We start from the raw sequence: 14368 nt of genomic DNA on the forward strand, positions 1-14368 counted from the left end.
AGATAACGCACCGCTTGGTCGTGACATGCTACCAACCTTTAAGTTCTGGTCAAAAGCTGGTACCATCATCTAGTGTGTGGTCAGAACTACAGCTGACAGCTTTGGACCTACATGTAACCATCTAGGTCTACGCAATAGATGGAAAGCATACTGTTCTGGAAGAGGTATTTTAATGGACCTGTACACCTGTATTTTATTTAAAATTTTAAACTTACCACATTATTGTAATTTTTATGCCCCCAAAGGAGGTCATATAGTGATCGGACTTTCCGTCCTGCTGTCACACTTTGCATTTCCGTCCTTCCGTCACACTTTGCATTTAGGTTTCGCATTTAGGTTTCGAAAAATCCTCATAACTTCTATGTCTCTTCACATTGCATCTTGATATTTGACATGCATGTGTATCTCATGGAGCTGCACATTTTGAGTGGTGAAAGGTCAAGGTCATCCTTCAAGGTCAAAGGTAAAAAATCAAAGAGGCCCAGTAGGGGGCATTGTGTTTCTGACAAACATATCTCTTTTTGTTTTAGTTTTTGTAGGGTTTATGAAATGGAATTATAAGTATTAAATGATTTCGAAAATTTTTCACGAATTCTCCTTTCAACATGTTTTGTAGAGAATATTCCAATAGGTTTTATTCAATTTTATATTAAAACAAATCATGCCAAATACTATGTTGTGTGCTCATCATCTATATCAATTCAAGACGGTGGGCCAGCAAAACCGCAAACTTCAGGCAGTTAAAGTTGCCTTGAATTTCAAGGAAAAAGTAACCATGCAAATAGCTTTGGGTTTGGTTTATGTGAAAATAACGGGTCCTTATTGGTACCTTGTTACATCTGGTAAGATCGCATACTTGGAACTTTATCCCTACACCCAGAAGTTGCAAGAGTGCATTTGAAACATTTGTAAAAAACAAGAACTGCTAACAGTTACTGATGACTTGTCTTGGCATTTGGAGGAGTTTTATAGTTCTGTTTTTGATTAAAGATTTTATCAGCAAATTAAATCTACTGAAAAGAAGAATACCCTTCTTATGACAGTGATTCAGACAATGGCTATGTCAATGAAAGAAACAATTGAGAATCAGTTAGTTGACTTTCTTCCAGGGGGACAATTCAGCAGCCCTGCAGATGAGAAAGCATTGCAGGCCACCAAATGTGCGCATGTCACCAATTTGGGATGTGAACACCATTTTGATGACTTAGACAGTAGCCAGTGACGAAGGCCGAATGCCTGTTTGCATCACCATTCTTCAGTTCAGTTGCTAAAAAGGAACAGAAATGGTTTTAAAAAGTGAGAGTGAATGGACGGAATGGTGTTATGGAAGAAAGCAAGCAAAGGGGCGAAAACATTGAGGCAAAAGCACCGAGACTAGGAAAAAACTAGGGAAGATGAAAACAAAACGAAAGCTAAAATAGAAAAAGTTCATGACAACGCGATGAGTGTTTAGAGGAAGAAAGAGACATGTTCTGTTAATAGACAGGCTTTAACCAACCAGACTTAAGTGTAGTAAAAACAGGCGGATATTTTATTGTTGCATACCAAGATAGTATCCGAAATGTGTGGAGAAAATTGATACTGACCAGAAAGTATTGAAATTAAAGTTCAGGATTCCCTGTCAGCGAAAAGGTTTCTTTATGTGGCCAACGAGGGATGAAATCCAAGATGTCAATGCCGACTTTGTGTTAGACGTGGGAATTGTTGGGAAGACAGAGGTCAATTAAAGACAGTGAAAGATATGACAATTTTTTTTTATTAATTGTTACAGATCGGTGTAATTTTATTAACAAGTGTAGTAAAAAAAGTGAGTCCAAATGAACTTTTGACTTGAAATAAAAGATTATTTTATAACGATAAAGCATTGATTTGTTTAATTTTTTATTAAAATTGTATGCTGTACTTACATGTATATATTGTCATGAATTGTTGTTTTATAGGAATTATTGTTTTTTGTTTTTGTTCATGCAGAAATTGTTATGAAGAAAACAGGTCAGAAATTAACAAACAACAACTGATTTCATGTTTTGTTTTGCTTACATATGGATGTTGCCTCTATTCTAATAAGATTTTTTTGATTCCTAATGAAAATATCTATAAGGACACCAAATTTCCTTAAAATACTTGGAACCAAACAGAAGTGATGAAAGAAATAGTATATTAAAGAAACGATTCGGGTCTGAAAACTGTCATTACTTTTGCCTATTAAAATATAGAGAAAAATTTCACCAAAATAAGATTTTTTCTATAACTTAAAACCATGACTTTGGTCCTAGATGAGATATTTTGACAATAAAAATTTATAAAGCTCTTTGTATTGTCTTTGCAAATACAAAAAATAATATCTTAAAAATAAGTGGGGTTGCTACTTTATTTAAGTCCATTTAAATACAAGTAATTTCAATAAATGCATGCATTGCAAATTTTTAAAGAAATGACCATGATCATCAAGTATATCATGAAAAGTTTTTAGGAATATTTGCAGCTCAATATTTAATATCATTTATGCCTTTGTTGTTCTTGTTTTGTTTTTCTGTAAAAATGCATTTAAAAAACTATGTACGTCTTGTATGTCAAGACAAGCATCATTTGAACAGTACCATTAAACTATCCCAATTACACCATCATATGCTGTTACATGCATAACAACTGTATACAGTGACAATTATCTTTTGATTTCTCAAAAACATACATAGGACAAATCAAAGTTTTGATTTAGATCTGCTGTCTGATAGGTTGAATACAATGTGGTGATATAATCTAAGCAAATTGATAACCTAATGCAATTTAGATATATCTTCATTTTTAAGAGTATCATCTATGTTTTGCAAAATGTTGTTGTTTGTTCAATGTTTGTCATGGAAAAATTTGCAAATCTATGGTACCAAGAATATCTCTTTGCAAAAGAACAAACCATGCCATAGGTAAATGATAAAAAATAAAATTAGTTTCATGCTATCTGCAGCCATATTTATAAATTTTCTTGTTGGTAACAATTTGGGATGTTGATTAATGGAAAACTTAACCCAAGAATCTGAAAGAAAGTGCAGAAGAACTTCCTACATTTGTATTAAAAGGGACCTTTTCAAGTTTTTAGATTTGGAAATTTTTGTGGTCGTTATAATATGTGTGAGAAAACAGTAATACTGAACATTTATCATGCTCTAAAATATCCATAATAGGCATCTTTTGATGATTTAAAAACCTGAAAATTATAAAGCATTGAAACCCAAAACGATTGAATAATTTGGAGAGTTCTGTTGTTGTTGTTATATTTTGTGACACAACAAGGATTGCTTATATTAAGTATAAAATACATCACTTATTGTATGAGCACAGATGGCCGAGTGGTCTAAGCATTAGACTTTTACTCCAGGGGTCAGCAGTTTGAGCCCAGTTGAGCCTTTTTTCTTTCTTGAATTTTATGCTTGTTTTTTCACTGAAGCTTTTTAGATCCAATGTTTATCAATATAAAGCATTTAATGACAAACTTCAATACATGCCAAAATCTGTGAAAAGGTCCCTTTAAATGTTAAGCTAAGAGTACAGTTGGCTTGTGTATGATTGTGAAATATGATAGAGCTGTATACTGTTTCTAATTTGTTTTTATCTCACCTGAGCACAAAGTGCTCATGGTGAGCTTTTGTGATCGCCTTTTGTTCGTCGTGAGTCGTACATTGTCCGTTGTGCGACATCGCCTTGTTATACAGAAAAAGCATATTAACACCCAAGGAGTCACATTTTCTATTAAATCATCCTAAAACTTGGCCAGAAGATTTGTCCCAATAATATCTTGCTATCTCAGGTGAGTGACTTTGAGCCTTTCAGGCCCTCTTGTATACACAAAAGAGTACAAAAATTAGTTGAAAGACAATAATTTCAAGATTATTAGTTTGTGTTTCAAAAATATACAAAATGTCTCCAAGTTTTCATGAGATGTGAGACGTAAGTCCCACCTTTTTGAAACCTCGCCAGAACTCTTTTTGCAAATCCATTCAGCCACAGGGCATTGGATTGCATCACAAAGTCTGTTAAAAAAAATATTAATGCATTATATAATTGATATTCGTCCCAGATTTTTTGTTGCATTTTCAAAGGTTTGTCCTACAAATCGTGTGTGCAACATAAATTGCCTCTAGACCAATCTGTTTCAAACATTGATGAAAATTAATGGGATACAATCATGGCCTTGTACAATTATAAAAATATTACAACTATTATGTACATGAAAATAATGTCATAATAAACAAGCAACACATCTATAAAATTTCATTTGCATTAAAAATCATCATCTAAACCATTGATCTGTCACTAGACTGTTATCTGATTGACAAAATGCTGTGACATTTAAAACTTATTTTCCTTTGCTTATTAACTTATCAAATTGTATTATTCTGTGACCAGTGACATATAGCAGGGATGTCAGTGTACTCAAAAACGTTTCTTGTTTAGCTTACAATTTCTATAAAAATAAGTATTACTTCTTAGTACATATCACGACAAATGAAGTCTTGGGTCATTCATCACTTCTTTCAAAAGCTTTTGTCATTTATTTTATCATATCAGGGCACGTTGATAGGCTTCAAAAGTGATATCATTCACGTGTACAACAAGAATGAAAATGCTGTGCATGACTCGGACTACTTCCCCAACCTCAGCCATCGCACCAACCTCCTCCTGATGGGCGACTCACTGGGAGACCTGCAGATGGCCAACGGAGCCGAATCTCTTGAGGCCAAACTGACCATAGGGTTCCTTAACACCAGGGTGAGTTGTGTTGGTTGAGACTTAACTGACTCCTTAACACCACGGAGAGTTGTGTTGGTTGAGACATAACTAACCAGAGACATCTTCTTTTCATTTTTAGATATAGGTCAATAGGTCATGAGAAACAAAATTTATGAGAAATGAAATTTAGCCATCTTGAAAAAAAAAATAATAAAAAAAATATCAGATTGATAAATAAACATTATTTAGCTGATGTTAAGTGGAGTTAACCTTAGAAAAGTACAATAACTTGTTAAACCACATACAAGTATATTCTGTGTTCTCTTCCACAGGTGACTGAAAGCCTAGCGCTGTACATTAGCAAGTACGACATCGTGATATGTGAAGATGAAACAATGGACATTGTAAACAATATTGTTTCAAACATCTTGGCCTCTGTATAAAGTCCACAGACTGGAATAGTCTTTTTTAAAAACTGTCACAGACACATTAAAATTTAATGGAAAAAACAGCACTCTGTAATCTTCTTAGTCAAAATCAGTTGTTAACCAGTATTTTATTTCCAAATTAGGTGCACAAAATTGCAACTTATTTTAATCAGAACTTTGCTATGAATTGGTGGCACCCTGTCCATGGTGGATGTCCCCACAGTCTTAGTTATCAAGGTGTATGTGTGATGTGATTAGATGAATGTGTTCCTACAGCCTTTATTAGCAGGGCGTTTATGACCTGATATGAGGAATGTTTTCTCACTACCAATCACAGTTTCTGTCCGCTGTGTGCAAGATTGGAAACCCTTGGTAGTCTTGTGATTATATTGCTTTAAAAAACAATATATCTTTTAATATTTTATCAGCAGAACGATAATATTAGGTGCTTTGTTCGTGTTTTTTAGCTCACTTGAACACAATGTGCTCATGGTGATCTTATGTGATCGCTTTTTGTCCATAGTGCGTTGTGCGGCGTTAACATTTGCCTTGTTAACACTATAGAGGCCACATTTATTGTACAATCTTCATGAAATTTGGTCAGAAGATTTGTCTCAACGATATCATGGACGAGTTCAAAAATGGTTTTGGTTGGTTGAAAAACATGGTCACCGGGCGGTGGGGCATTTTTCCTTATATGGCTTTAGTAAAAACTTTTTAACTGTATTAAAGATATCTTGAACGAGTTCAAAAATGGTTCCGGTAGCTTGAAAAACATGGCCGCAATGGGGCGGGGCATTTTCCTTATATGGCTATATATTGCTTTTGTAAAACCTTGTTAACACTGTAGAGGCCACATTTATTGTCTGATCTAAATGAAACTTGGTCAGAAGATTTGTCTCAATGGTATCTGGGAAGAGTTTGAAAATGGTTCCAGCTTGGCGAAAACCATGGCCGCCAGGGGTCGGGTATTTTATCTTTATATGGCTATAGTAAAACCTTGTTATCACTCTATAAGTTACATTCATTTTCCAATCTTTTGTTATAATGATATCTTTGGGCTGTACTGAGTAAGTCAGTTCCTTTGTATCTCAGGTTAGCGACTTTTTGCTTTTCAAGCCCTCTTGTTTGATTCTGTTGCAATCTTCAGTTGTAAAAATTAATTTTAAAACAAGTTATATAAATTTCTTTATGAATGTTTTATTGTCCCCTACCGGTGAAACCGGAAGGGACTTATGGTTTGCACTCCGTGTGTCTGTCAGTCTGTCTGTCAGCTAGTCAGTCCGTCACACTTTTCTGGATCTTGCGATAACTTTAAAAGTTCTTAATATTTTTTCATTAAACTTGAAAAATGGATAGATGGCAATATGGAGATTATGCACGTCATTTTATTTTGTGCCTACGTCAAAAATTCTGGTTGCTATGGCAACAAATCAAAAAAATCTGACAATGGTGGAGTTTCACCGGTAGGGGACCATATTGCTTGGCAATCTCTTGTTGATATTGAATTATTTTAATATTCCACCTTTGTTGAAGATGTTTATAAGACAAAATTCTGATGAAGCAATTATGATGTTAATTTCAATAAAGATTAATTTATATATCTATATTTTTGCTTCTTACTGTAGTTTTGCAAGCAATCAACAATGGTTATAGGTAAGCAAAGCATCGAATCTTACCAAAGCTTTAATTACAGTTAACAATGCCCAGATTCCAAGTTAATTGTTTGTGAATAAAAAAAGAATGGGCAAATTATCAAGGCACATCCTTGTTTGTAACAACATAGTTACTGGAGTTTGGCTTTATTGCCTTGTTAAGTGACACGTAATTTATTCCTGTCATCAAGACATGTTGTTTTAGGTGGCAATTATATTTATGGGCAGTATGTTGTGTGCTAGAAATTAATTTCTAATGATTCATTCCATAAACATTCATTGTTACAAAGTTTCAGGTTAACCTTTACTAGAATATGCAACCAGTTTACTGATCTTTTGGTAGTTTAACCTGTTGCTTCCTTTTCTGTAAACCTTACAATTCTGATATTTTTATATTACAATCTATAAAATATGGTTTTACTTACATTTATCTTGTAGTCATTTCAGTATAGTTAATTTGAAATGACCGTTCTTATGTATGCAACTGTTTTGTAATACAACTACATTGAAATCTGCCTGATAAAACGCTGCCTGATACAACTCCACCTGATATATTTTTTATATCACATTAACTGTCAATGTTTGGAGGTAGTTCATATTACTTACAATCAACTATAAAATCATCGTTTTTGGTAAAATAGACTCGTCTTCAACAAAACAAACAATTTGATACCAAGATGTGATATATTTGAGACACAAAAAGCAATAAAAACAGCAAAAAACTTATTTTACAAATATCAAGTGCAAGTGTTCATGACATCTTTTATAAATGGGGAGGTACAATAAAGGGAAAATACACGTTTTCGTGGGCATGATCTCCTGTGGGCTCTCAAAAAATCTGCTCCTGCTCGAGTGCGCAGCACGAGGGCAAGAACAAATTTTGAGAGCGCCCGCAGATGATCATGTCCCAGAAAATGTGTATTTTCGCTATAATGGCATAAACAAATCACAAATACCAAAATAAATTAAAATAACATTGAAGACAATATGTCTTGTTCATTCGACATCAACAAAATAATTTGATTATCTTATATGATGTCATACACTTCAAGGTTGTGTTTTACATATGCCTCACTCGGTCATCATCAGAAATGACGAGGCTTTACCGGAGGCAGTTTTCAAAGTTTAAATGCAGCCGTGCAAAGTAAGAAATGGGGAATTATTTTGAAATTTACTGGTCGTGACGGATAAATATATCTTCAGAATAAGTCATTGTTTTCATAGATGTTTCTTTCGTACAGGTCTGTCTTATTTCGTTCCAACTAAATTTTCTAAAAATTAATAGGCCTACTGCCAACATATTGTCACTGAAGTATTTCAAGCATACAGCAGGAACGTTGAAGGTACATAGACACATTTACAGCATAGTCTTTTGAAAGTATTGAGTAAATAACCTTAACTTCATTGACGTTGCCAATAAATAAAGCTGTTGTCAAGAGAGTGCAGATGGTATAATTTGAAAAGTGGATTGAAATAGTCATTGCCTTTATCCCTGCATGCATTAGAAAACTGGTGCTTATTCAGTTCCCCATTAATGCTTGGAAAGTCGTCAAAGGCTGGAGTAATTAAGAAAGTTCATATAACTTAATTGAATCCACTATGAAGAACTTAAAGAAGACTTAAGGGAAGTAACTGCGCGTGGACCAGTTTATGAATATGAAAAACACAACAGGGCTTGAACGGCACGTGAATCACCTTGTTAATACACAATTTCTCCCATTCAAGCCCTCCTTTTGCCAAGTTTCTGCACCCAACCAGAGGGCATTATAGGTTGAATTATGCAATAATGAACAGAAAAACAGGATCTTCAAAGCCTCACCTGATATGCTACACAATGATATGGCAGTAACCTGATATTCTCTATTTATCGAGGAAATGAGCTCTACTAGCTGCGCTCCAATCCTACAATTGTATGGTATATGTGTTAACTATCACAAATATTACCTGCAATAAATATTTTTAAACCAACAAAACACACTAAATTAAATAAAAACAATACAATTTGTGTGTATTTTAGTTTTTGCTTGAAAATGTAAAATGATCATGTTCTTTAGCATATACTTAAACTGGTTAACTTGTACTTTGTTGTAGGTTTTATGGTTTGCATAATTAATTTGACAAGTTTCTGATCAAAGACTCCCATTATCATTATTATAACAATAAAATAAATTAACAATTTATTTTTGCGTAACACATGTAATAAACTTCTAATTTGGAATAAAATTATCTATGCTTTAGTAATGTTTAAACTTTGTTCTGAGGGAAAAAAAAACATTCAGCATGTTTGTTTGGAAGTTACATACAGTAATGAGAATTGATAACTGTAATCTTTCATTGAATAATTAATTGTATTGCTTTATTTCACTGTTAGATATCCATAATAAGAATTGTGATGCATAAAAACAATAACCCTACACTTTGTTGTTTTATGGTTATTGCCATGTTCATCAATCCGCATGTGAGTCTTTCAAAAAAGAAAACCAGGCTTATATTGCCCTTTTTAAACTGCTTGTATAGGTTTCATGAAACCTTTAATTCTTACTTAAAGTGTATCAATGAATGATTTTATAATTAGTTGTGTTCAGAGTTTTGCATTGCAAGCTTGAAAATTGTATCCATAAAAAAATATATGGCAGGGAATATCAATTTATCAAATTTGCTTGTATTGTGTTTGTTTTTCTGTTTGTCTGTCGGTCCGCATAACATGTTATGTGAAAGAAACTCACTTCTAAATTTTTTAAGCAATTGAAATCAAACTTGAAAAGTGTCACCAGTAGATGAGCATGAGACCTTTTGTTGTGCCTAGTAATCCAAACATTTCTGAGTAATGTGCCATTTTTTAGCCATTTTATTTCACCTGAGCACATTGTGTTCATGGTGAGCTTCTATTATCGCCTTTTGTAAGGCAATATGTGTCCTCAAAATTTATCTTTGTAACACTCTAGAGGCAACATTTATTGCCCCATCTTCATGAAACTTGGTCAAGAACTTTGTCCCAATGGTATCTTAGCCCAGTTAGAAACTTGGTTATGTGAGGTAAAAAACAGGTCAAATTAAAGAAAAGGCTTGTTAACAGGCTAGAAGTTACATTTTTAGTCAAATCTTCATGAAACTTAGTCAGAATATTTGTTCTAAAAACTTAGTCAGAATATTTGTTCTTAGTACATCCAGGCCAATGTCAGGTGTTGTTGAAAAACATGGCCACCAGGGCCGGCAGACTGTCTTCCTTATATGGCTATAGTAAAACCTTGTTAACACTCTAGAAGTCACATTTTTAGTCCAATCTTCATCAAACTTGGTGAGAACAATTTTGTTCTAATGATTTCTGAGTCATTTCTTAGTAAATTAATGATTCAGCGCCACTGAAAAATTGACACCAGAGAGCAAGGCAGTTTTCCATATATGGCTGTAATGAAACCTTGTTCACTCTCTTCAAGTCAAATTTATAGTCCAATCTTCATGAAACCTAGTCAGAACATCTGTCCTTATGATATTTCAGCCGAGTTCAGCCGAGTTTGAAACTGGGACATTTGAAGTAAACAACTAGGTCACTTGGTCAAATTACAGAAAAAGCATATTAACACCCAAGTAGTCACATTTTCTATTAAATCATCCTAAAACTTGCTCAGATGATTTGTTCTAATGATATCTTGGCCAAGTCCAGAAATGGTTCTAGACTGTTGAAAAACATGGCCACCAGGGACGGGGAAGTTTTTCCTTATATGGCTTTATTGAAAGAGTTAACTCTTGGAGTCACATTTTTTGCCTAAACATCTTAAAACTTATTCAGATTGTTTGCTCATATGATATCTCAATTGAAAATGGTTCTGGTCTGTTGAAAAATATGGCTGTCATGGGATGTGTTAGATAGGCTTGTACATTTAGCTTAAGTGCAACCATTTTACACAGGTTGAAGTTGCTTCTTTCTGAAGATGATTACAACCATCAAAGAGATACTATGATGTTGAAGTATGATGATGATGATATTGATTGTATTGTCGGCAGAGCCGAGTGTCGGGAGACTATGCTGATGCGCTCTTGAGTAAGTCACTTCTGGGGGCAACGCCTGCTGTGGCAATCTTAAACGGTTTTCGTGCAGTTTGTGTGCTTGTTTACATGGAAGCCGGAATATATGAATAGCATAAAAATTGAGATTCGAACTGTCGTCACAGATTCGTGAGTGGCACACCTACACGGGTCTGTATGTGCATACCGGTCAATTGTAGGTGCGCATTTGATGAATCCGTAAGAACATTTCAAATGACTCAATCCGCCATTCATGCATACTGCATATATCACATTTAGGCCGAGATGGGGCTTCATAGTGACGACGCAATAGAACGACAACGCCAGGGTCTACAATGCTGGTCAAGGTGTCAATTTGACCGTAATGTCATGGTGGTCTTGGTCCCACCCTGACCTTCCGTAAATCTTGAACGCTTTTTGCGCAGTATGCGAAAGTGTGTGCTTGTTTACATGGTAGCCGGCATATATGAATGGCATAACAATGAGATTCAAACAGATTCGCGAGTGGCCCACGGGTCTGTATGTGCATACCGGTCAATTGTAGGTGCGCATTTGATGAATCCATAATGTCATTTCGAATGACTCAATCGGCCCATCATGCATACTGCATATATCACATATAGGCAGAGATGGGGTTTTATAGTGACGACGCAATGGAATGAAAATACCAGGGTCTATAATGCTGGCCAAGGTGTCAATTTGACCGTAATGTTATGCCGGTCACGGCCCCAACCTGACCTTTCGTCAAATTTGAACGCTTTTCACGCAGTATGCAAAAGTGTGTGTTTATATGGGAGCCAGCATATATGAATGGCATACAAATTGAGATCCGAACTGTCAATACACATTCCCTGAGTGGCACACCTACATGAATCAGTATGTTTATACCGGTCAATTGTAGGCGTGCATTTGATGAATCCGTGTGGACATTTCGAATGACTCAATTGGCCATTCATGCATACTGCATATATCACATATAGGCAGAGATGGGGTTTCATAGTAACGACGCTATAGAACAACATTAGAATGCAGCTATGAATACAACTCAATGACGGCTCGAAAAGTTCATTATATCACTTTTATAGCATCGTAAAACGAAAATTGCAAATTTGTAAAATTTGAACTTTGCATGTTTTTGACGTTTATTTTTTGCGTTTCGCATCTGAATAAAGTTTTCCATCAAAAAGAAGCGAAGTTCAAATTTTACAAATTTGCAATTTTGGATATATATTTTTAATTTGCATTGCTGGGACTGTACACATATGATTATTTAGAGTGCAGCAATGAATACAACTCAATGACCGTTCGAAAAGCTCGATAATTCGATCTTATAGCATCGTTAAACGAAAATTGAAAATTTGTAAAATTTGAACTTATATCGCTCTTATAGCATCCGGAAACAAAAATTGCAAATTTGTAAAATTTGAACTTTGCATGTTTTTGACGTTTATTTTATGCGATTCGCATCTGAATAAAGTTTTCCATCAAAAAGAAGAAAGTTCAAATTTTACAAATTTGCATTTTTTGATTTTTTTTTAATTTGCATTGCTGGGACTGTACAACAACTCAATGACGGCACCAAAAGTTCATTATATCGCTCACATAGCATCTGGAAACAAAAATTGCAAATTTGTAAAATTTGAACTTTGCACAATATAATGCTCTTATGCCATCGTAAAACGAAAATTGCAAATTTGTAAAATTTGAACTTTGCATGTTTTTGACGTTTATTTTTTGCGATTCGCATCTGAATAAAGTTTTCCATCAAAAAGAAGCAACGTTTAAATTTTACAAATTTGCATTTTTTTTTTTTTAATTTGCATTGCTGGGACTGTACAAATATGATAATTTAGAGTGCAGCTATGAATACCACTCATTGACCGTTCGAAAATCTCGATAATTCGCTCTTATAGCATCGTAAAACGAAAATTGCAAATTTGTAAAATTTGAACTTTGCACGATATATCGCTTTTATAGCATACGGAAACAAAAATTGCAAATTTGTAAAATTTGAACTTTGCATGTTTTTGACGTTTATTTTATGCGATTCGCATCTGAATAAAGTTTTCCATGTAATGCAAATTAACAAAAATTGCAAATTTGTAAAATTTGAACTTTTCTTCTTTTTGATGGAAAACTTTATTCAGATGCGAATCGCATAAAATAAACGTCAAAAACATGCAAAGTTCAAATTTTACAAATTTGCAATTTTTGTTTCCGGATGCTATAAGAGCGATATATCGTGCAAAGTTCAAATTTTACAAATTTTCAATTTTCGTTTAACGATGCTATATCGAGCTTTTTGAACGGCCATTGACTTGTATTCATTGCTGCACTCTAAATAATCATATTTGTACAGTCCCAGCAATGCAAATTAAAAAAACAATCAAAAATTGCACATTTGTAAAATTTGAACTTTGCTTCTTTTTTATGCATAACTTTATTCAGATGCGAAAAGCAAAAAATAAACGTCAAAAAGATGCAATGTTCAAATTTTACTAATTTGCAATTTTCTGTTTACGATGCTATAAGAGCTATATATCGTGCAAAGTTCAAATTTTACAAATTTGCAATTTTTGTTTCCAGATGCTATAAGACCGATATATCGTGCAAAGTTCAAATTTTACAAATTTGTAATTTTCCTTTTACGATGCTATACGAGCTAATTATCGAGCTTTTCGAACGGTCACTGAGTTGCATTCTAAATTGCTGCACTCTAAATAATCATATTTGTACAGTCCCAGCAATGCAAATAAAAAAGTGCAAATTTGTAAAATTTGAACTTTGTTTCTTTTTGATGGAAAACTTTATTCAGATGCGAATCGCATAAAATAAACGTCACTAACATGCTAAGTTCACATTTTTCAAATTTGCAATTTTCGTTTTACGATGCTATAAGAGCGATATATCATGCAAAGTTCAAATTTTACAAATTTGCAATTTTTGTTTTCGGATGCTATTAGAGCGATAAAATGAACTTTTCGAGCCGTCATTGAGTTGTATTCATTGCTGCAATCTAAATAATCATATTTGTACAGTCCCAGCAATGCAAATTAAAAAAAATAATCAAAAATTGCAAATTTGTAAAATTTGAACTTTGCCTCTTATTGATGGAAAACTTTATTCAGATGCGAAACGCAAAAAATAAACGTCAAAAACATGCAAAGTTCAAATTTTACAAATTTGCAATTTTCGTTTCCGGATGCTATAAGAGCGATATAATGAACTTTTCGAGCCGTAATTGAGTTGTATTCATTGCTGCATTCTAAATAATCATATTTTTACAGTCTCAGCAATCCTAATTCAGAAAAAAAAAATAAAAAATTGCAAATTTGTAAAATATGAACTTTACTTCTTTTTGATAGAAAACTTTATTCAGATGCGAAACGCAAAAAATAAACGACAAAAACATGCAAAGTTCACATTTAACAAAATTGCAATTTTTGTTTCCGGATGCTATAAGAGCGATATAATGAATTTTTCTAGCCTTCATTGAGTTGTATTCATTGCTGTACTCTAAATAATCATATT

At 33.8% G+C, this 14368-nt stretch overlaps 1 protein-coding gene across 26 annotated transcripts in view; it reads left to right on the forward strand.

Moving 5' to 3' along the window:
- LOC127847129 (cytosolic 5'-nucleotidase 3A-like) overlaps positions 1 to 6757 on the forward strand; it is a 52554-nt gene extending 45797 nt beyond the window's left edge. For all 26 annotated transcript variants that reach the window (XM_052378762.1, XM_052378766.1, XM_052378773.1 and 23 more), the window contains 2 exons: positions 4567 to 4767; positions 5061 to 6757. In XM_052378762.1, coding sequence (XP_052234722.1) covers positions 4567 to 4767; positions 5061 to 5171 — 312 coding nt within the window. In that variant the 3' untranslated portion in view covers positions 5172 to 6757. The remainder of the gene's footprint in view (positions 1 to 4566; positions 4768 to 5060) is intronic.
- Positions 6758 to 14368: the final 7611 nt, after the last annotated feature.

Source organism: Dreissena polymorpha, chromosome 10 (genome assembly GCF_020536995.1).
Source record: "Dreissena polymorpha isolate Duluth1 chromosome 10, UMN_Dpol_1.0, whole genome shotgun sequence".
Taxonomy (NCBI): domain Eukaryota; kingdom Metazoa; phylum Mollusca; class Bivalvia; order Myida; family Dreissenidae; genus Dreissena; species Dreissena polymorpha.